The 20,967-nt window shown below is 32.5% G+C and overlaps 1 protein-coding gene across 2 annotated transcripts; it reads left to right on the top strand.

The window, feature by feature from the left end:
- Positions 1–437: 437 nt before the first annotated feature.
- On the top strand, positions 438–20,542 carry LOC111680801 (disks large homolog 5). Of its 2 annotated transcripts, none has more exons than XM_046948030.1 (9): positions 438–1,523; positions 10,751–10,849; positions 11,788–15,996; positions 16,058–16,663; positions 16,744–16,963; positions 17,029–17,270; positions 19,342–19,571; positions 19,654–19,870; positions 19,936–20,542. In XM_046948030.1, exons 2-9 carry the CDS (start codon positions 10,795–10,797, stop codon positions 20,037–20,039), a joined length of 5,883 nt encoding a protein of 1,960 aa, XP_046803986.1. In that variant the 5' UTR covers positions 438–1,523; positions 10,751–10,794; the 3' UTR covers positions 20,040–20,542. The 2 variants fall into 2 exon arrangements, with proteins under 2 accessions (XP_046803986.1, XP_023298279.2); XM_023442511.2 differs by having other exon boundaries at positions 439–1,523; positions 11,785–15,996.
- The last annotated feature ends 425 nt before the right edge of the window (positions 20,543–20,967 follow it).

Here is a 20,967-nt window from a genome sequence, read left to right as displayed (position 1 = left end):
TCTTGTTATTGATTTCACATCAGTCAGCTTTTATATATGAGCAATTTAGTACAATATTTTACACAGCAAAGAAGTGATGGTAACTTAAAATTTTTCCTATAAACTAAATTTTTTAATATTTCTTATGAACAATCGTTTGCAGTGCTACTTTGTCATTTAATTCAAAGCTTTTCCATTTTCTTTGTTATTAAGATAAGCTATTTGTTGTTATTAATAAAAAAATATTTAATCGCTAATATGAGTTGTAAAATAGTTTTATTTTTGTAGCGTTTTTAGCACACGATAAGTGTTTTTATATTGAAACAGTTGTCAACACTAGCTGAGAGCAAAAGACGTCGTCTTTTTTTACATTTCATTCGTTGCAGTGCAATAAAAAATTTCACTTCTTAAAATTTTTTTTAAATTAGTTTTTAAACCTTAAAAAACTTCCATTTATTAACAAAATCTATATAAAATGATACAAAAATAAATAAGCTTTAAAATTATATAAAAATTACGTGGTTAAAAATAAATTTATAGCAAGAAAAATGCATTTGAAAATTGTGAAAAAGTGTTGATCAAAGATGAAAAAATGTATGACGGGTTAAAAAAATTGAGAAAAGTGTAGAAAAAAAAGAAAAGAAAAAGTATTAAAGAATGAAAAAATAGATGAATGAATTAGAAAAAAATAAAATAACAGTAAATGGAGACGTAAAACGTCAGTTGCTGGCTGGTGGATGTCATTGTGGGTTTCTTTTGTATCGGAATTTTTGTTGTAAATAGTAGAAAGCCAAAAAAAGAATGTGAACATGAAAAATGTACAATATTTTTAGTGCGGTTTTTCTTAATTAATTGTGTTAATTAATATCAAAGTTGTTATCATATATTTTTTTTTATTGATAAGACTGAATATTGTTGTTCAGTGAAAATACAATCTACTGGACTGATTGTGTTAAAGTGCGTGTACCTAAAAAAAAAGAAAAGTGCGAAAAGAGAAACATAAAAACAAACGTCATTAAATTCGCCTGTTGCTTTACATATTTGTCACCTGTTCTATTGAAGGAGGTGTTAAACAAAGTTATTTTGCTACACTTACCTATAATCATCACATCCGCAACTACATCTTATAATAATTAGGAAACCAACTTTACTTTCTTGTTCGTTTAAAAAATAACCTTCGAATCGTTATTGTTTTTTTTAATTTTTGTCAGTCTTTGCCGCTTTCTTGACAGGTTTTTAAAAGAAACAACAAAAAAAATATAAATTAAACTTCAACTCTTTTTTTGAAACAACAAACAAGTATTTTTTGATAAAAATACATATTTTGTGTTTTGTGTACCTATATGATCATTTTTTATTAGTTTATTCTTTTTGGCAAGACCTTACCAAGTTTCCCACTGTTTTTTTCGGGGTTTCTATGGTTTTTGTGTTTGTGTGTGAGAAGGTCTTGAAAGCGGTTTACACATAAAGTTAAAAGCTGCTTGTTTACTGGCAGAGCCAAAGTGCTTAATTTTCACGCATTTAATTGGATTTTAGTATAAGAGGTAAATACATATTTTTTCATTATTTCATTACAATTTTAATTATGTATATATGTATGTAGTTTATTGCCTATTTTATTTCTAAGTATTCTAATGTGTATGTAGGTAGCTATGTATGCAAGATTTTCTGTACATATTTTGAATTGGTGAAACTGATTTTTAGGAACTTGTTTCGGCATCAATGCGATATGGTTCAGTGCAAATACACAAAATGAATAAAAAACATATTATTATTAGTTTTATAAAATGTAGAAGAATTATCTTCGTTTTTTATTATTTTACCTTAAGAAGTTGTATACAACAAGAATTACTCATTAAGCTCTAAATGACAAGTGTTATTAACTACTTATTTCTAAGTATATGGAGGCAAAAACAGTTTAAATACTGTAAGCTGTTTACTCTAGTTGAATTAATATGTAATAGGTTTCCCGTTCCCACGACAATTGGATCTTCGCTCCGGAACGACCCGAGTCATACTCGGCCAAAGATTGTCAACCCAGCGACAGCTGTATCAACCGAGAGTTTTTTCCCCAGAAAAGAACTATCGGCCACAGTCGAGCTGTTACAACAACAACAACAACATAATAGGTTTCCATCTAAGATGCAATATAATAGTTGTAGATCATTTGAACTTAGACTCAGAATGATTCGATTTCTAAAAGGATTGGTATACTTTAAGGTTAAAATTTGTTTACCCTACACCACTTCTTTTGGCCCAAGGACGAATCCTATTGTAAATGGTTAAAATCGGTCCATTATTTCGAATTTCCTTCATAGAACCGTACTACCAAATAGGGCCTTTGGGCTTATAATTAATTTAAATGATCTAGGGTAAATGCACCTAATGTCGGCATGACCCAGTAGTCGACATTTTTTAAATAAAATTGTAAATAAATACGAGCAACAGTACAAATTTATTAAGATTCCAATTATATTTGATAGAAAATATGGTGTTTTTGCTCCATGAAATGAGTAAATTTGGGTAGGATGAATAATTTCGTCTCTATTTGACGTTATTTAGTGACACCTTTTCAGCTTTTTTCAGCACTGTCAGTTTTCTTAAAAAATTAGTTTTAGTGCCACCTTAAACAACTAAATATTAAGATTAAATTAAATGATTTATTTGACAAAAATTGGTTTTAATGAAAGAAAACAGTTGAAATATTTATTTTAAAGTGAAAAAGTTATTTAAAAAATACATTTTTTTTGTAATTTTAATCCCTGCCGCCATTACGGACAAAATTTTAAGTTTGAACATACGTATTCTATAGTCTGCACTTTAAAATTTCTAATTTCTTCATAGAAAATTGAGTATATTATTATGGAAAATTTGTATAAAACTATTTTTTTTCAAAAATTATATGTATAAGAGTTATTTTTGTAAAGAAAATTTATGTATAACACTTTTATCTATAAAAAATTATGTGTATTACAATTTCCTGTATAGAAAATTGATTGTACAACATTTGTTTCTATAGGGAATTATGTGTATGCATTTTTTTCTATAGAAAATTTTATGTATAACAATTTTTGATACAAAAATTTTTGTGTATTACAGTTTTTCTATTAAAAATTATGTGTATACCCTATTCTTTATATAGAAAATTTCTTCAAAAATAGCTTTTTCTATAGAAGATTAACATTTTCTCTACAGAATATAATTTTCTATACAAAAAATATGTGCATAACAGTTTTTTTTCAATTAAAACTTTTGCATATTGAAATTTTGTTACCAAAAATTGCTTCTCAACTGTTTTCCTACAAAAAAACATTGAGTATAACAGTTTTTTTCTATAGTAAATTTCTAATATGACAATTTTTCTATAGAAAAGTGTTCTTATTATAATATCCTCTACGAAACTTATGTTTAATTTTTCTTCCTATAAAAAATTTCATATTTTTATACCAGATTTCCTTTAAAAACAGTACATATAAGACTTTTCCCTATAAAAATTTACTTATAAAGATACAGACACTTTTTTCCCTGTTTGGGGTTACCAAAATCAGCATAAACTGATAATACCCTCCCCATTATAGTGCTGTAGTGTATAAAATTAGTATTGTAGAGTATGGGACAAATTTCAACAGTATTAGACCACAGATATTTTACCACAAAACCTATCTTTTGGTTTGCAAGTTAATATATTTTATTATTGCAATATACATACACATACACATACACATTATACACATTTTAATTTCACTAGTCTAATGCAGTTTTCCGCAAATTTTTTTTATTAATATTATTTTGATTTGTTAATTAGCGAAAGTGCACAGGGAGTCTAATTTAAGTTTGTGTCTGTCTCAATTGTGCAGACAGTGAAAATTTAATTATTTTTCACATGAAATGATTATTTTCTTAACCAGGTCATGAGAAAAGCTGTGATTGATGAATATACACATAAGGCCAATGTTCATTAAATTAATACAATTACATTTAAAAAGCAATAAACATACAATTTAGAATGTTAAATGAGAAATTTGTTAATTAGACATTAGTGAAATATGTTGAAGGTTAAATTGGATATGGTAACTAGTTGGTAATGTATTTTGTATGTAAATCTATAAGAAAAATGTTAGAATGAAATTTTCAAATTAACATAAAGTGTGTTTGAAAAATTACTAATACAATTAGTTCTAGACTTATACTAGTACATACTCTTATTCCCAATTGGATTCTTTAGAACCAGTTTATTACTAGTACTAACATTCACAGAACGTTCCCATATTTTTTTTGTTCCTTTGTAATAGAGACAGAAAAAGTGAGAAAAGTAAAAAATTAACCCAAAGAGAAAAATCTACATTGTTCGTTAACTGATTACCCAATATATTCGCCTGATGAAACCTAAAATATTGCCTAAGTAACATCTAGCTACAAGATTCCAAGATGAACTGGGAGTTTATCTTGGAATCTTTTAGCTAGCCATTTCAGTTTTAGACTCTGTGCTCTTGGACTTCTGCATAAACTATGACCTACTGTTTTCAATTAATCTTCGTCCTCACATAATCTACAAAAATCATTCGACTTACCGACCCTATTACCCCTAAATACTTCAATTATACTCTTCTTATTAAAGTCCTGAAACTCTACCTGTACATTCTTAATAGCATTATGGTTACTTTTAGATCTAATTTTGTTTATAAAGCCCTAGATACCCGCCAATCCCAACTACTACGTCAGGATTGGGTGGTAGAGTTTTTGAATTTTTCAGAGAATATAATAATAGATAGGTGGTTTCACAGAACTTCCTCCAATATTTAGGTCATGCTCCGAAGCCTGTCTGGTCAATTCATGTGCGATCTCATTTCCCTGAATATCATAATATCTCTCACTATGTAGAACGTTTCTTCTGCTGCCAGTTTATTAGTTTTATTAAATAATAAAAGGTTTTTCAATGCAATTTTGAGAATCTATGTTCTTAAATTTTTTTTTTCAAATCCGTCAAAAACTTCTTTACTCTGACTTCGACCGGGGGTTTCAGATAAAGATAATCTACATTCCTTGTTTAAAACTAGTTTAATATATGTTTTGTGTTTTATTAAACAGTAACGTTACTTATTATTTTAGTTTAACTGAGGGCGAGTTTTTCTGATAAAGATAATCTTCTTTCTTTGGTTAAACATGGTTTAATATATATTACTTATTATCTTAATTTAACTGAGTGTAATTGGCCAATTAAACTCTAGTTATAAGTGAGAAAACACAATTAACAAAAACAATAAAACTATGATTTTGGAAGAACAAAAACTTAATATTTTAAGTAAATTGCATTTTTCGAATTTGTTTTGTTTTATTTATTATTGTTTTAAATGTTTATTTGACATTTTTTTCAAAATTTTCCATTTTACAAAAGTATTTTTTGCAAAAAAACATCTATTCTTTGTTTATGTTTTTGAGTGAAAACTTGGCAATACTAACAAAGTTAACTGAGCTTAAATCTAAAACTGAAAAACACAATCATCGGTTAAAGTCCGTCTAAATTTGTTCCGAGTTTAATCTAACAGCAAGTTAAGCCTAGTTTAACTGAGTAGTAAGAAACCCGCCCTGAGTGTTATTCGCCAATTAAACTTCAGTTATAAGTGAGAAAACACATTTAACAAAAACAATAAAACAATGATTTCGAAAGAACAAAAACTTAATATTTTAAGTAAATTGCATATTTCGAATTTGTTTTATTTTATTTATTATTGTTTTAAATTTTTATTTAACATTTTTCCAAAATGTTCCATTTTACAAAAGTATTGTTTGCAAAAAACAGCTGTTCTTTGTTTATGTTTTTGAGTGAAAACTTGGCAATACTAACAAAGTTATCTGAGCTTAAATCTAAAACTGAAAAACACAATCATCGGTTAAAGTTCGCCTAAATTTGTTCCGAGTTTAATCTAACAGCAAATTAAGCTTAGTTTAACACAAAGGTATTATTTGCAAAATACAGCTGTTCCATGTTTATGTTTTTGAATGAAAAGTTGACAATACTAACAAAGATAACTGATTCTAGATCCATAACTGAAAAACACAATCATCGGTTAAAGTCCGCCTAAATTTGTTTTAAGTTTAATTTAACAGAATGTTAACCATAGTTTAACTAAGGGCGGGTTTTTTCCGATATTCTCTCTAAAGATTATTATTCAATGAATACTCCAGTTGTAGGGTATTTGCAAAGAAATATATTTATATTTGTTTTAATACTTAAACTTAACCAATACAGTTTGCTTTAATAATTTTTGTTCACCCAACTAACACAAATATTGCAATAGTATAAAAACATTATTTTTTATATATATTTTTTTTACAAATAAAACAAAAAAATTAAGTAAGAAACAAAATTAAAAAAACAACATATTTATTATTGCCAACAATTAGTTTGTTCAGTGATGTTTAAAATAAACTTTAACTAATGCTACGCATAGCTTTATTTAATTAGTTATTTTTTTTTATTTTATATGTTTTATTTCTTCTATTTTTAAACATGATTTGATTTTTATTTCTTAAACAAAATAAGAAATGTTAGTAATAATTGTTTGCTATTATGGTTTAACGTTTTTTTTATTTTTACAAAACTAAGTCACCCGGATTTAAAAAAAAAAAAAATAACAAATAAATAATTATAATATTAAATACATATACAAATATGTATACAATTTGGGATTTTCCCTTTGCAGATATTTAGTTTTGGATACCTTTGAATGTAAAAGTTTAAATAAATAATGCAGTAAAATAAATAATATATTTTATAAATTACATAAAAAAAACGTCTACATCTAAAAACTCTAAAAACAGCTGAAACAAGTAATTTAAAACTTTGAATGATGACCTTGTCATAATACTTGGTTGATCTGTTGTATGTACGAGTGTTAGTTTTTATTTCAAAAAACTCTCTGCCAATAAATAATATATAATAAAATTTTGTTAATTAATTATTGATGTTTATTATTTATATTTTATTTTCTTATTTGTATGAAAAAGAGTTAATTTTAAAATATTTTGAGTTATAGCCAAGTTATTATTAGAATTCGTTTACTTCGGAAATGGCTCAAAAAGTAAGAAAATTAAAAAAAATATGTTTTCTTTAAAAATATCTGATTAAAAGGTAATGTAGATCTAATTTTTGCGGCGTGTTTTTCTGATAAAGATAATCTACATTCTTCATTTAAACCTAGTTTAAAATATATTTTGTGTTTTTAGTAAACAGTAACGTTACTCATTATTTTAGTTTAACTGAGTGCGAGTTTTTCTGATAAAGATAATCTTCATTCTTTGGTTAAACCTGGTTTAATATATGTTTCGTGTTTTTCAGTTATAAGTAAAGATACTAATTATCTTAGTTTAACTGAGTGTAATTGGTCAATTAAACTCAAGTTATAAGTGAGAAAATACAATTAACAAAAACAAAAAAACAATGATTTCGGAAGAACAAAAACGAAATATTTTAAGTAAATTGAAATTTTTTGATTTGTTTTGTTTTATTTATTATTGTTTTAAATGTTTATTTAACATTTTTTTCAAAATTTTCCATTTTACAAAAGTATTGTTTGCAAAAAACAGCTGTTCATTGTTTATGTTTTTGAGTGAAAACTTGGTAATACTAACATTGTTAACTGAGCTTAAATCTAAAACTGAACAACACAATCATCGGTTAAAATCCGCCTAAATTTATTCCGAGTTTAATCTAACAGCAAGTTAAGCCTAGTTTAACTGATGAGTGTTATTGGCCAATTAAACTTAAGTTATTAGTGAGAAAATACAATTAACAAAAACAATGAAACAATAATTTTGGAAAAACAAAACCTTAATATTTTAAGTAAACTACAATTTTCTAATTTCTTTTATTTTATTTATTATTGTTTTAAATATTTATTTAACATTTTTCCAAAATTTTTCATTTTACAAAAGTATTATTTGCAAAAACAAACAGCTGTTCATTGTGAAAAGTTAACAATACTTTTCAAAATACCTATTTAAGAGTTATGGTTTCATGCGTACTAGGTGAAATAAAATAACGATTTTAACCGTTTTAAAAAGGCTTTGTCCTTGGGTCAAAAGAAGTGATAATGTCAAGTTGCATCAAATTGCGATCTGTAGTTTGCAATAAGTGGACAGGCAGACATACAAATAGACAGACTGAGAGACGAATATAGCTAATGCGATTCATAAAATGATTCTTAGCCGATTAGTATACTTTAACAATCAATACTTCATTGTGTTACATATATCAGCACAAACCCAACATACCCTCCCCAGTAAAGTGATGTTGGGTATAAAAACACAATCATCGATTAAAGTCCGAGTTTAATCTAACAGCAAGTTAAGCCTAGTTAAACTGAATAATAAGAAACTTGCTGTTTGTCCTGGAATCTTTTAAAAGTGCTTCATAGTAGATCATGTACTGATTTATGCCTGGTTGTTCCAAAAACTTATCACACTTTATAATAAAAGTTTGTTTTTATACTTTACTTAAGATATGACGAAGGGGCTATCGTACGAAATGCATTAATCTAGCTACAATAGCATTGTTGTTTCATTGTCATAAAATGTGTCCTGTAGATCTTCTTTTACATGAGTTTGCATTAGCTTTAGTTAGTAAAAACATAACTTTTGGAACCTTTTTGTTTAAATATCGTTTATTCGTTAAAATACTCTTTATATACATATTCTAGAGATAGTTTTGAGAATAATAAAGTCTGCGCATTTGCAGAATGGTAGCAGACATTTTTCGATGGTGATCTTACCGAGACTTTGCTTGTAATCGTTAGTGTATTCTAAGATCGAGCTACAATAGGATTGTTGTTTCATTGTCATAAAATGTGTCCTGTAGATCTTCTTTTACATGAGCTTGCATTAGCTTTAGTTAGTAAAAACATAACTTTTGAAACCTTTTTGTTTAAATATCGTTTATTCTTTAAAATACACTTTATATACATATTCTAGAGATAGTTTTGAGAATAATAAAGTCTGCGCATTTGCAGAATGGTGGCAGACATATTTCGATGGTGATCTTACCGAGACTGTGCTTGTAATCGTTAGTGTATTCTAAGATCGAGTTTTAAACTGGAGCAGCAGCGAAGGACTGCTGCCCCAGTTTAGATTCATCTACACTCAGCTTTATGTTTTCATAATAGTTTATTGTCCAACTTTACTCTACATACGCCAACCACGTAGATTTTGTCAAAAAAAAGATAAAATAGTGTATTTTTATTTAACAAGTTACACACTTTAGTTACTAAAGTGTAGATATATGTATATCTCCTCAAAACCACTGAAAACTAATAGGGTATACGTGTTGTGGCGCTCAAAAGTTATTTGGAGGAATAATTGTTCGGACATGGAAATACGGTTATCACCTAATTTTGTCTCTATATACTTAATTTTATGTTTCTAGGTTCAACATTATAGAAAATTCAAAAAGTACCTTTTGAAAAACGAAAAACTAGTGCTGCTCTCGCTCTGCCTTGTTTTTATAAAAAAGAGTACAATAACAAAATTAACCGTATGATTATGTAATTTGTTTTTTTTTATTACAATTTCTGTTTGAGCATGAATAAAGTATCTCAATTTTTGATGAAATTTTCAATTGTTTATAGATCGATTTTGCTGAATTTAAATAGCGATCTTTCCGAAAGCATGCCTACGGAATTATTGAAGATTCGGATCTCTCCCTCTAAAAACAGATTTCAAGAAACATACAAATAGACAGACAGACAGACAGACAGACATGGCTTAATCGACTCCGCTTTCCATAAGGATCCAGAATATATATACTATATAGTGTCGGAAAATTATATTATAGAAATTATAAACGGAATGACAAACTTATATATACCCTTCTCACGTCCCCCCGGGGGCATGTTACCTTGGCGAGACCTCCGCCATGGTGTTATTGCAATCCCGGGGTATAAATAGGTGGCCAATACCTCCAGTCTGGCCGGGACTGAAAAATTGGTTACAGTCTACTGCTTGGCTTAGTCCTTGCTGTGTGATGTGGCTGTGGTTTAAACCCAATTTCAAAGTCAATATTTCGGTATAAGTTCGGTGCTGTTGCCGAAAACAACAGATACCCTACAGAGGAGTGACTGTGGGACTAAGCGTTGGAAATGCGTTGGTATTAATTGTATATGATACGGGATGAATGTGGGGTACGGCGGGCCTAACCCACCCGTCTACCTATAATAAATGTGTCGTATGTTTTTCTCTTATGAATGTGTCGTATGAATGAGATGTGTGCTGGGTTAAATGATGATGTTCAGAGTATACTCTGTTCATATCAGAATTACCACAGTGTGAATGTCTGAGTAAGAACAAAATCTTCGGCTTATTGATGTATCGTACTTCGGTCCATCGGCTAGTTACCGAATCAACAATGGTCATAGATTATATAGCTCGAGTTCTCCAGCATTGAAAAACAAAGGGGTGCTCACGTTAAAACTCTCGACAGTCATACCCTTCTCACAAAGGTGAAGGGTATAAAAATATGTATATATTTTTATTTTTACTCTCACTTCTATAATTACTATAATTTTCTTCAACACTGTTTTACCCATTACGTATACTATTATGTATATCTGTTGTTGTTTCATTATTTAGGCCATTGCTTCCTTATCATATCTTTCAATGTTCTTGCATATAATACTTTTAAAATTTATCTAATTCAATTATACAATTTAACAGAATTTTTAATACTGGTTTCTAATTACATTTGATTATGTCACTTATTTTTTTTTTGTTTTTACAGATTTCTTTGTTCGAGTGGATTGTTAATATAAAATAAATGATGTGATGGCTAAAATGGCTTCAGGAGATCTCTCTTTAACCAGTACTAGTAGTCAAGAAGGTAAGTAATGTTTTTATAAAGCACACAGTCATACATAAATATATATGTATAATGTGTTATAAAGTAGGTTAACAAATTTGTGATAGAGAATAGGGTAATGTTTATCAGAATAGATTTAGTTTCTGTAAATTGCACAGTACCCAGCATTTCGACAAAGAGTCAATGCATACGAAAAAGACAGTAATTTCCACTAATAGTTAACCACCTGGATGATCGTAATTCATATGTTTTGGGTCATTCGTCCGAATGTACCCTTTGTAATCGAGAATGAAGACAGTCGTCACTTTAGTGTCCCCTTTGTAAGCGGGAGCGGAGACAGTCGTTTCTTTACTGTCCTCAAGTATACTCTTAAAAGTTGTTTTTTTTTGTTGTACTTCCGAAAGTAGTTATTTTACCCATCTTTTGGAGAAATGATTATTACTTTCTACTAATATGCCACCATCTGGTGGACACAAATTTATATCTTTTGGGTCAATTGTCACACTTGAAATTTTTAAATTTTAGTTCCATTAATATCTTACCACCTGGCAGAATCCAATTCGTATGTTTTTGTCTTTCGTCACAAATAAACACTTTGTAATCGAGAATGAAGACAGTCGTCACTTTAGTGTCCCCTTTGTAAGCGAGAGCGGAGGCAATCGTCTCTTTACTGTCTCTTTGAAGGGTGTAAAGTGACGATTGACTTCCTCGTAGGACAAGCCCATGTTAAAATGGTCGGCCACCTGGGTAGTCAGGTGGCTAGGGGCCACCACAAGTGGTAGGTTATGTGGTCAGTTCGGGACTGTCCCGTCGAACTGCTGGGCAAGTAAAAGATAACAATCTTTGTATTAAATTAGTCTTTTTAAATTATGTTGTCTTTTTTAATTCTAAATCAAGAATTCATTCATTCTGTAATATAGATTAACTTGATTAAATAACCTTCTTACGTTTTTCAGAAGAAAGTCCTGAATATGCCGATTATGATCGTACACTACGGCCACCATCGAACTCTAGTGGCAGTACAACAGCAGGCAACATGAATAATAATGCCAATAATGGCAACGGTAGTGGCGGTGTTGGATCTGGTAATCCAAAAATTTATGACACCATTAAAATACAATATGATTCCGCACTAATGGAACTAAAAACACTGAGGCATCAACATGCTGATACGGTGCGAAAATGTGATAATCTAGAAAATCAATTGGCATTTTATCAAGAGCAATATAATGCAGCTATGAATCAAATAAAAAGTTCCGAACGCAACAAACTAACAGATGTGGCTGCGGAGAATGTACGATTGAAGCAACAAAACACAATGTTGGAACGTAAATTAATGCGTTTGGAAAATGAGAGTGCTAATCCGCAAGCGGAGAGAAATGCCAATTCATATTATTGTGATTATAATGATGGCAGTAGGGGAGGTCCTGGGGGTAATGGAACGGCGGGGGGCAAATGTGATGGCACTTGTCCGAAAAATGATCAACTCAAGGAAGAGCTTATCCTCAGCACGGAGAGAAATAATGATTTGATGAAGGAGAAGGAAAAATATAAAAAGAATTATAATGCTGCTTTAATGGATTTCGATAAGGAGAGGAAATTCTTTTGTGATGCACGCGATCAATTCAATATGCAAAGAGAACGCTTCCAGTTGCAGCGTGAAATTATGGAAAAAGAAAATCAAAAGTTGAAAAGTTTATTAGAAGCAGAATCCAATAAAATATTAGTGATTACAATGCAGAAGGGTCGCATTGAGGAAGAGCTAAATCAATTATTGTCGGAGAAAGATAATGTATTGCAAGAACATCAGAAAATGTCCGATGATTTGGCTGCGGCCAATAAGGAGCTGGAGCAGTATAAAAAGGATGAAATTATGTATAAAAACGAACTGAAAGCTTTACAACAATCCATAGCTGATTTAAAGAAAAGAGATTTGCTAAAATCACGTGAAAGTACTTGGTCCAAGGAATTCTCTGACAGCAAAGATGATTTCAAAGAAATCGAAAAATTGCGTAAAAGTTTAGAAAAAGCTCATGCTGAAGTAGAAAGAGCTGCCCAAGACACCGAAGAAGCGAAGAGAGTTAGAGATTGGGCCATTTCACAGAGAGAGAAAATTGTACAAGAAAGAGATTCGGTTAAAACATTGTGCGATAATTTACGTAAAGAACGTGACAAAGCCATTTCAGATTTACTCTCAGCCATAAGGGATAGTGAGAAAATTAAGAAACAAAAAGATGAAGCTCAAAGAAAAATTGATGTTCTCAAAGAACAACTGGAGCAGAACCAAAATAATGATTCATCTTCGCGGCGTAGTTTCCGCATGAGCACTTATGAGGCTGAAGATATAATGGAGATTGAGTTGACCAATTATCATGCAGATTGTGATATTGGCATTATCATAGATGACAGCCAGCAAAGGCAATTGGTGTGTGGCGTTACAAATGTTTCACCAGCCTTTGGCAAATTAAAAATCAATGATGTTATAGTTAAAGTCAATAATTTAGACTGCCAGGGTCTCAGTAAACGCATGTTAATAGATGAAATACGCTCTTCAGCTCCTCGCTGTAATCTTTTGGTGTCACGTACTCGCCAGAGTAAGAGGCATTTCTATACAGTGCATTTGAATTTGCAACAAAATCCGAATCATGGTCTGCACTTAGACACAGGGGTGTTTATTTCCAAAATTGAACCCAATTCGTTGGCAGCATTTGAACCGGAACTGGAGGCCGGTGATAGAATACTATCGATCAATAACAAATCCATGGAGGGTATACAATCTGTGGAAGATGTTATGTCCATTCTAAACGATGATCGAAATGAATCAATAACGATATTTGCTTTGAAAAATGTACAGGATTCTAGTAATTCCGAAACCCAAAGAAGAATGACTACGTCGGCCGCACAAACAGACTCAATAGACTCGATGCATCGCGTAACTGGCACAAAACATCCTTCAAAAATAGCCGAAATGTTAAGTAAATTTAAGGAGAAGATACACATTTCCAAACCAGGTTCCGATGGTGATCATTTTGCCCAAGAACATGATGCATTAGCAGCCTTGGATTCAGTATTAAGTGAGAATTCTTCAGAGAAAAGTAAAGAAAATCTCTTTAAACGCAATAAGAGCAAAAAGAAGGAAAAAGAAGCGGCTGCCAAAAGCATGGGTACTTGGCCCAGAACTAATATACTGCAAGCTTCACAAGAAAATCCCACAGGCACTATCGTACAGAGGGAAAAGAAACGTGCACCTTTATCTTTGTTTACGGCAGGACCCATTAATGTAGACAAAGACGATGAACATGTTGATTCAGACGAGGCACCGCCTCCTCCCCTACCACCTGTGCAAAATAAACCTCAAGCACATATACGCAATGGTGTAGTGGGTTCTAATGTTAAGCACAATCCTAATAGAAATTCAAATCCTATACCCGCTTCTGTATTGTTTCAAAATTCAAATTCTTCCTCGGGAAATGGCAACAATAACTATACAGTAAATAATTATATGAGACATTCGGTTTATGCCACACCTTCTGGTATGGAGTCGGAACCTCTAGTTATGGAACAGTCGAAACCATTGCAAAGACCTAATCCCATAATGGCAGCTGCTCCCAATATGAGAGCAAAGCAGACCGACAAATACGGTAATCCTAGAATACAAAATCACAACTATCAAAACCGTTACTCGTTAAACATCACCCCCACAGAACTGTATAAGACCACAGGACAACAGGCCCAGCAGCAGGTTATCAATAATGGTGGTCAACATAATTCACAGCAACAGCAAATTATTGTAGGTGGTGATTTAATATCACGTAAACAACATTTATTTGACATGTTCCATAACAATCCGTCTGCGAACAGCAAATCTGCTCCACATCCAGCGCTGTTTGTGCCTTTACAACCACCCCAACCACCGCCCCATTCAACGAATTTCATGCGATCAAATTCTTCGAATCAACAGCAACAAAACTCTTTAGATATGATATCGATGAAATCTCAAAATTCAATAGACTCTATACTCTCCACTAAAAGTCCGCCAATAAGCGAATATGCTGTACTTGCCAACTATCCTAAACGTGGCATTCCCATGCCACAATCGGCTCCCGGCTCGGCCTCGAAAAATGTGTCAAAATATCCCAGCGATAGCGAAAGTATTGCCTCTGGCATAACAAGCGGCGCTGGACTCTTTCACTCGTCCAACAATGGTCCACCCTCTAGACACATGCCCCTCTTTCCCTCCTTTACCCAGTCCACACATTCGGCTATGAGACCTTTACGCCACTCTAGTCCTTTAACATTGCCCTCCCCACCACCTCTGCATCCGGGAAGCGGTGGTTCAACATCCAATGCTCATCCTCATCACTTAGACTCGTCCATTGGTATACCCACTTCATCGGTGGACAAATTCGATATGGACTATATGAATTCTTCTACCCATAGCCAACATCATCAACAAACACATCCCCATTATTTGAATGACTACCCACCTAATATACCCAACCACAATGCCTATCATCCTCTGCCCAGTATTCCGTCGTCGGGACAAGGCGTCATCTATGAAGGCGGTACTTTTCCTCGCAAAAAAGATCATCAGCGTTTACGCATACCCTCCAATCCAAGTGTAGCTAGTAAAAATAGCGGTGTTAAAAATAGTTCTGGTTCCATTGATCATCATTATGCCTCGGGTAATAATCCTTCAGGCCTAATGTCAACATCTGTAGCCGGGTATCCAAGTGTTGGCGGTGGTGGTGGTATTATGACGCATCATCATCATACGGCTTTGGCAAATGTGGCCGCCAATGGTGGAAATAGTGGTCGCGGTTCACCCATGCCACAGGTTCATGTTGAGGTGTTGTCGCACGGCGGCAGTAAACGCAATTCGAATGTGCCGTCGGATTTTTTATGCCCTGGAGATCTTAGAAGAGTCACGATAGAAAAGAGCGATAAATCGCTTGGTATTACAATCCAATGTAATAATAATGGTGGTGGTATTTTTGTATCAACTGTAGCCGACAAAAGTATTGCCACTCGTGCTGGTCTTCAGGTGGGCGATCAACTCTTAGAAGTATGCGGTTTGAATATGCGTTCGGCTACAAATGATATAGCAGCTAATGTCTTGCGTCAATGTGGTAACTCGATAACTATGTTGGTGCAGTACAATCCAGAAAGTTAGTATTTAAAATAGAAATTAGTCTGAATTAATTGATTGATTTCTTTATTTCTTTACAGAATTTCACTCAACTGAATATGAAGGCACTCATAATTTAGAACCTGAATCTCCGGTCAATCATTCGGGATCACCTACGCCACGTAATTCTCCCCGACCACCTATACGTCCCATGATGGCCTCCTTGCCACCGATGCCAATGCCAACATCCCCTCCCTCTTCCAATTCAATGACTCAAAGTGCAATAATGCCTCAATCATCTTCAATGATTTCACAAAAATCCATTAAAGATCAGAGTTTTGCCGATAGTTTGGAAAATCAATCCGATATAAGCAGCAGTCAAGATATACCCTCATCAAATGCCACAACAACAACTACGGCCTCCACCACCTCTACGCTGCCATACGAAGAGGAGCCCCGTTATGTTACACTCCATATGGATAAGTCAAAAAATCCGGGTATAAAACTATTTGGTGGCAATAAAGTGGGTATATTTGTACATGACGTTCATCCGGGATCACCTTCTGATCGTGCTGGCGTACGTAAAGGTGATCAAATATTAGAGTATAATGGTGTAGATTTACGTTGTGTTACGGCGGAACAGGCTGCTAATGAGATCTCGAAATTAACCGATACTGTTACTATGCTGGTGCAAAATAAGTTAAAAAGTTAGTTTAGCTACTTTATTACTTCTTTAATTATATTTATTACTACAGTTAACTTTCTTCTGTTTTGTTAAAATAATTAGAATTGAAGCAAATCAAAGATAAATCGGGTGATTCTTTTTATATACGTGTGGGGTTTGATCGAACTGGCGATTTAAATGAAGGCGATTTACGTTTTGTTAAAGATGAAGTTCTTTATGTGGATAATACGGTTTTTAATGGAACTTTTGGTTTATGGCGTGCTTGGAAATTAGATGGCAAAGGTTATCGCAAAGAATGCGGCATCATACCCTCACAAATGAAGTGAGTTTTAAGATGTGATGTATGCTGTTGATATTAATCTTAAATTTAAATTTATTTTTTTTTAGAGTGGAAGAGGAATTGCGAGCCGCAGAAATGGTAGAGTGTGAAAGTGGTAGCACGGCTCGTCGTGGGAGTACCTCTACCCGTCGTTCGTTTTTTCGTCGCAAAAAACATCAACGTAGCTCATCCAGAGATTCAACCGAAATCGCTAGTTTTAGCAACACACAATTGAGTTACTTTCCTGACTCAGGCATCCTCAATGATGATGGTGGTATTTTGAGCTATCAACGCGTTGAACGATTGGATTGTAAGTATTGAATTATTAACTATTTTGTGGTAAAATTAGCTTAAGTTCGTGTTCCTTAATTGAATAATTGAGGGATTCATTAGAAATTAGAAATAATGTTTAATCATAGATAGATTTGACCTGCTCTTTATCAAAACTTTCTTACAGACGATATACTCTGTGTTAGAATTTGATACTTTCCCTCTTGTACGTAGTTAGGTTAAGAACTTTCATGCACCAAAGAAACGTGTAACATAGAAAAGTTTTTTTTGTTTCCCGAAGTAAACATTGTTGATTTGCTCCACGATTCAAGTCATATTTTCAACTCAGCGACAGCTGTACCTACCGAACGCTTTTCCCCCAGAAAATAACTGTCTATAGGCCACAGTCGAATTGTTTCATATAAAACGATTGGTAGGTCAGTGGTTAATTCGCTGATGCAGTGATACATATAAAGCTGACAAAACGCTGCACTAAGGACTGTGGCGGGCTGTTTAAAACTTACATCGGATCATCTACACGAGAAAAAAAGTTCCTCCCAGTTAAGAAACACATTGTCATATTGACTAAACAGTTATTTCTGGAGTTTTACCGGTCATCCTAACTTTAACATTACTCATCCAAGGCATGTCAGGAAAGACCTTCGTATGTACGAGGAGAGCATACACATTTATGTGTAGGATCCCATTGATCAATCAAACAAATACGGCAGCTTAGAACGATATTCATAGAGACGTCATCATCACCTACATCAGGCACAAAAAACATGCCTACGAAAACAAGAGTATTTATATCCCCCCGGGGGCATGTTACCTTGGTGAAGCCTCCGCCTTGGTGTTGTTGCAATCATGGGGTATAAAGAAGTGGCCAATACCTCTAGTCTGACCGGGACTAAAAAATTGTTTACAGTCTACTGTTTGGCTTAGTCCTTGCATAGATTGAAAGTGGTCAGACCAGAGCACCGCATAATCTGTTACTACGGGTGGCCAGTTGCCCGCAGGACTATGTCCTAGCCGGTCAGTTGATTGAGGTTATTTCGGGATCCACGGTAGTGGCTGTGGTTTAAACCCAAATTCGCGGGGAGATTAAGTGGCGGTTAAAAAACTGATGTAAGGTAAAGTCAATATTTCGGGATAAGTTTGGTGCTGTTGCCGAAACAACAGATACCCCACAGAGGAGTGACTGTGGGACTTAGCATTGGAAATGAGTTGGTATTAATTGTATATGGTACGGGATGAATGTGGGGTACGGTGGGCCTCACCCACCCGTCTAACTATAATAAATGTGTCGTATGAATGAGATGTGTGCCGGGCTGAATGATGATGGATGAAATGTATCATATACGTATGATACCATTGAATTTTCCTTCCTTGTCCAGATATGTTCAAAGTATACTCTGTTCATATCAGAATTACCACAGAGTATGTCTGTGAGTAAGAAAAATGTCTTCGGCTTATTTGATGGATCCGTACTTCGGTCCACCGGATTAGAGAGCTCGAGTACTTCAGCAAAGTACTTGTGCATGGACCGGTCAAAGCCAATGTACAAAAATTGACACCTGAGTTCTTCATTGAAGAATAAAGGGACGATGGTAGACCGTTCTCAACTCTACCCAGTGGATGAACAAGACCACCGTGAGATAAGGCCGTCGAGGCAGGTGCTCACGTTAAAACTCTCGACATTCATGTCACAATTATGATCGTGATCGGTACGGTCACGCATAGAACGTACCGTCCCCAATGAATGTCTAGCATGTGATCAAGGTCCCCTCGATAAAAACCACATATTCAACTGATCAGTAAAACTTATTTCACTTTGTCCAATCGATTTATGGGCACATCGAGTTGAAGTAGCATGATTGATGTAGAATCCTTCATATAGATAATTGTAAAGTTTTTACTGTAACAACAATAACATTCGAATTGTGTTTGAATACACTATCGTTCTTGCGACACTCTTTTGTGGAGAAACGAATACTACTGCTGCAGAATTCTCCATCTCCGGTTATAGTTTAACTATTAAAAATCTTTATCACGAAAAAAAGAGAATTTAAAAAAAAGTGGATTGCTAACAAATTTTATTTTATTTACAGCTCCCGTTCGCCGACCTGTTTTAATAATAGGACCACTATCGGAATGTGTTATGGAACGTTTGACGAATGATTTTTCAAATCTTTTTAAATTTTGTGAAGTAACTGCCATGGATTGTTCCCAGGATGCCATGGAAGAGGGACTACAACAAAATATATTTGTTGATTATCGCAGGCGAGGCAATAAGTTTGAATGTACGACCGTGGAGACGATTAACAATGCTTGCAAAAATGTAAGAATTGTAAAAAGCATAAAAATTCCCAAAAAAAATGTTAACAATTTCTTTTTTTTTTTCTTCTTCTTGTAAAACAAAGGATCGTCGTCACTGTATACTCGATATATCCATATCAGCTGTAGAACGTTTGCAGCGTTTACAGATCTATCCAATTGTTTTACTTTTACGTTTTAAATCGGCTAAACAAATACGAGAAATTCGTGACTTTGGCACTGAAAAAATCTCAGCCAAGGCAGCTAAAGAAATGTACGAGCGGGCACTCAAATTAGAAAGTGATTATAAGCAGTATATATCGGGTAAGTTTAAGGACAAACAAAACTGTTTTTATTTGAAAATATATATTTATAACCATAATTTACAGCCGTTATTCCAGGTGTTAGCATTAAACACATGTGTACCCAAATTAAAGATGCTGTTGACAAGGAACAGGATAAAATTTTATGGGTGCCTGTTTCTAATCTTTGATAAGACAAAAACTGAATAACAAACAACGAAGCGACAATATACAATATATGAATATATCATATATAAATATCTTCTTAAACATAAATGGAATATAAATAGTATTCTTTTTTTTAATTATTATTTTTTGTCTTCTGTGCGCACATTAAACTATATTGTAATTTATTTTATTTTTTTTTAATATATACATTGAGTTGTATGTTTATTTTGTTTAACTTTAAATTGCTGTCTAACACAAGCTTAAGAAGTATTTTATTTTTTTTTATAATTTTTTTGTTTTGCTTTTTTTTAGGAAACGTAAAATGTGTTTGTTTAAGCTACTTAGCCTTACTTTAATTTTATATAGAAAACAAAAACTTGAATTTTTCTACTATTAGTATTCTTTTTTTTTTTCTTTTTTTTTGTGTCGTTTTATTTGTTTTTTTTTTCTCTCTTCTACTAAGCGCTTTAATCGAAAAGTATTTTCATTTTATTATTTTTAAATAAACACTCTATGCTTTAATATATTTTTGAATATTTTCTCTTTATTGTTTAACAGCTTAAGTTGCATTTTTTTCTTTATACATACAAAAGTGTCTTATTAATCTTTAACTTATAAAATATGTTTGCTTTGCCTTTTTTTCTCTCTTTTTCTTTTGTTGTATTTATTAAAATTTTTATTATTTTAAGTGATTTTTATTTTCTATTATAACAACAACTACTACTACTTATTAAATGTATTTTCATAATGATGAATACTTCTTTTATAATTATTTTCTTTAAAAACAAACAAAAAAAAACTTATGTAAATTAAGTGCCTTTTAAGTGTTTAATTTTCCAATTAACAATTGAAAATTGTTAAAATCATTTTTGTAAAATCTTTTATAATAGACAATAATAATAAAAATTTTATATTAATATATATTTTCTTTATATATATCCTATATACACA

The sequence above is a fragment of the Lucilia cuprina genome, chromosome 2 (genome assembly GCF_022045245.1).
Source record: "Lucilia cuprina isolate Lc7/37 chromosome 2, ASM2204524v1, whole genome shotgun sequence".
Lineage (NCBI taxonomy): Eukaryota > Metazoa > Arthropoda > Insecta > Diptera > Calliphoridae > Lucilia > Lucilia cuprina.
Note: the sequence above shows the minus strand (reverse complement) of the source record. Positions and strands in the feature narration are given on the sequence as shown.

Coding starts and splice junctions, on each gene's coding strand:
- LOC111680801 (XM_023442511.2), top strand. CDS start 10,795: ATGGCTAAAATGGCTTCAGGAGATCTCTCTTTAACCAGTACTAGTAGT. Junction 10,850..11,784: donor CAGTACTAGTAGTCAAGAAG/GTAAGTAATGTT, acceptor TACGTTTTTCAG/AAGAAAGTCCTGAATATGCC. Junction 19,871..19,935: donor TTATAAGCAGTATATATCGG/GTAAGTTTAAGG, acceptor CATAATTTACAG/CCGTTATTCCAGGTGTTAGC.